General features: G+C 49.0%; 1 protein-coding gene across 1 annotated transcript in view; it reads right to left on the bottom strand.

Annotated features, from left to right (window-relative positions):
• Positions 1 to 2,500, bottom strand: part of LOC125046523 (corticotropin-releasing factor-binding protein-like) — a 146,289-nt gene that overhangs the window by 28,967 nt on the left and 114,822 nt on the right. Inside the window, exon 4 of the mRNA XM_047644306.1 lies at positions 2,097 to 2,298. Within this exon, the coding sequence (XP_047500262.1) occupies positions 2,097 to 2,298 (202 nt within the window). The remainder of the gene's footprint in view (positions 1 to 2,096; positions 2,299 to 2,500) is intronic.

The following is a 2,500-nucleotide window of genomic DNA, read 5'->3' as shown; positions in this document are numbered from 1 at the left end:
CAAACAGACAAACAAACAGAAACACAGACAAACAAACAGAAACACAGACCTGCTACAATGCAATGGACACAGACACACCAGATGTACCCCTCGACAACTAAACTCCCAAGGCCCAGGAGGAAACACGAGCCGATAATCAACCCTCGAGAGTGACGAGACAGTTCGCTGACGTGCGGAGGCCTGACATCCGGACAGAGACTTCCAAATCGATTCCTTGCGGTCGTCACCAAGAGCAATTAACAGGAGGGAGAGTTCAGAGAAGGTTTTCATCCTCGGCGAAAATTAGTAAGGGAAAGAATAGATACGAGGGGAAAAAAGTAGAGGGGAAGAATGAGGCGAATGGGGATATTGAGAAGGAAGGGGTGGTTGGGGGGAGGGGAGGGGGAGAGCGTACTTTGAGGGGGGGGGGGAGGAAAGTAGGTTAAACTCTGGAAGAAAGAGAATAGGGAATTGGTGGTTTGATTGAGATGGGTGGAGACGGGGAGGAGGGAGAGGGGGAGAGGAAGAGTAGGAAGAGCAGCGGGAGGAGGAGGAGGAGGAGGAGGAAGAGGAGAAGGGGGAGGGAAAGGAATAACCGAAGAAGGCAGAGGAGAGAAGGTATGGCAGAAGGAAGACGAAATAAGGAAAGGGAGGGAGAGCAAGAGAAGACGAAGGAGGAAAGAAGCAACAGCAGAAGCATGAGGAGGAAAGGAGGAACAGGAGAAGGCAGAGGAGGAAAGGCGAAAAAGGAGAAAGGAGGAACAAAAAAAAGAAGGTTTAGGAAAAAAGTATACAATAATAAAACCAAGAAAAGAAAGAGATACAGAAAGAAGAAAAGAATCACAAGAAAAGAAAGGTATGAGCAAAAGGATGACGTGCCTTCGTATTTTTGATCCGCCGAAGGGATATTGACAGAAGGACACACGTGGAGCTTCCCGCCAGTTAATACAAGCTTCGCCAGACCCATCTAGCGGCCGAAAACGGAACTGTCTGTCCCTCTGAGGCCTATCTGAGAATGTGTCAATATTTTCTTAACGTAATGAAAAGTACTCACACACGCGTCGCCAGCTTCTCGCGTATTTACAATATTTTTATAGTTCTTCAGGAATTTCGAAAGTAGAGTATTAAGCCGTTATAGATGAATAACTTAGCAAATGCAAGATTCTGCTTGTTGAGAGAACTTATGCTTTAATTTTAGAAGCGCAAGGAGTTGATTAATTAATCGCTAATCAAGTTCATGTCAGCTTCATAACTCTCCATAACTCTCCAGGTAGTGATGCACAACGATGCCATCCTAACGTGCATTGCAAAATCAAGCTGCGTGGAGGGAATCCTTCTCTGAGATTGACGATGCAATAGCCTAGCCTGTCAGTCATGAACGTGAGACTGATTATGGCGATGCGAGATGGTATTAGGCGCTAGAAGATGCTCATTTGCGGAACAGAAGTGATGAGAGGAATATAAGAACAGGTGACTTCAATAATAAAAGCAGTATTCACATTCGACGTTCTCTGTGTGCATATATATACATACATACATATATATATATATATATATATATATATATATATATATATATGTGTGTGTGTGTGTGTGTGTGTGTGTGTGTGTGTGTTTGTGTGTGTGTGTGTGTGTGTGTGTGTTTGTGTGTGTGTTTGTGCGTGCGTGTATTAAAATTAGAATAAGGCTATAATTAATAGCGAGAATACGATGAAAATCGAGTAAACATTAAATTGGAACAAAAAATATTCATGTGAGATAAGAAAAAATAGACAAAAAAAACAACAGACAAACACACAAGAACAGGAACATCAACATGCCAACAAAGACACGAGCAACCCAAACGGACAGAAATTACCCCCGTCCCTCCCTCCCTCCTTCCCTCCCCTCCTTCTTCCCTCCTTCTCTCCCTCCCGTCCCTCTCTCTTTCTCTCCACCCAACCTCCCTCCTCCCCACCCTCCCTCCCCTCCCTCCCTCCCACCTCCCTCCCCCATCCCACCCCCCTCCCCTTCCACTCTCTCCCCTCCCCATCCCACCCCCCTCTCCCCCTCTCTCTCACCATCCCCATCCCCCCCCCCACACACACACACAAACAAAACCAAAACCGCCAACTCACGTGTGGGATTCTTGGTATATCTCACGGTGATCTTGAAGCCGTTGCCCCTCCTCGGCACCCGGTACTGGATCAGGGCCGCGTTCCCTGAGCTCTGGAACACCTTCTTCTTCAGCCTCCCGCAGAACTCGTGCACGCGGCCCTCCAGAGGCGCGTCCACCTCGCTCGGGAACAGCTCGCCGCCCAGCTCCCAGCCGTCCACGAACTGTATAGGAGGGGTTGGGGGGAGTGGGTGAGGGGTGGTGAAGGGGGAGGGGGTGAGGGGAGTGAAGGGGGAGTGGGTGAGGGGGGAGGGAGAGAGTGGGTGGGGTTGGAGTGAGGGGAGTAAAGGGGGATTGGGTGAGGGGAGGTGAAGGGGGGGTGAAGGGGAGTGAGGGGGGAGTGGGTTAAGGGGAGGAAGAGAATGG

The sequence above is a fragment of the Penaeus chinensis genome, chromosome 4 (assembly GCF_019202785.1).
Source record: "Penaeus chinensis breed Huanghai No. 1 chromosome 4, ASM1920278v2, whole genome shotgun sequence".
NCBI classification, from domain to species: domain Eukaryota; kingdom Metazoa; phylum Arthropoda; class Malacostraca; order Decapoda; family Penaeidae; genus Penaeus; species Penaeus chinensis.
Note: the sequence above shows the minus strand (reverse complement) of the source record. Positions and strands in the feature narration are given on the sequence as shown.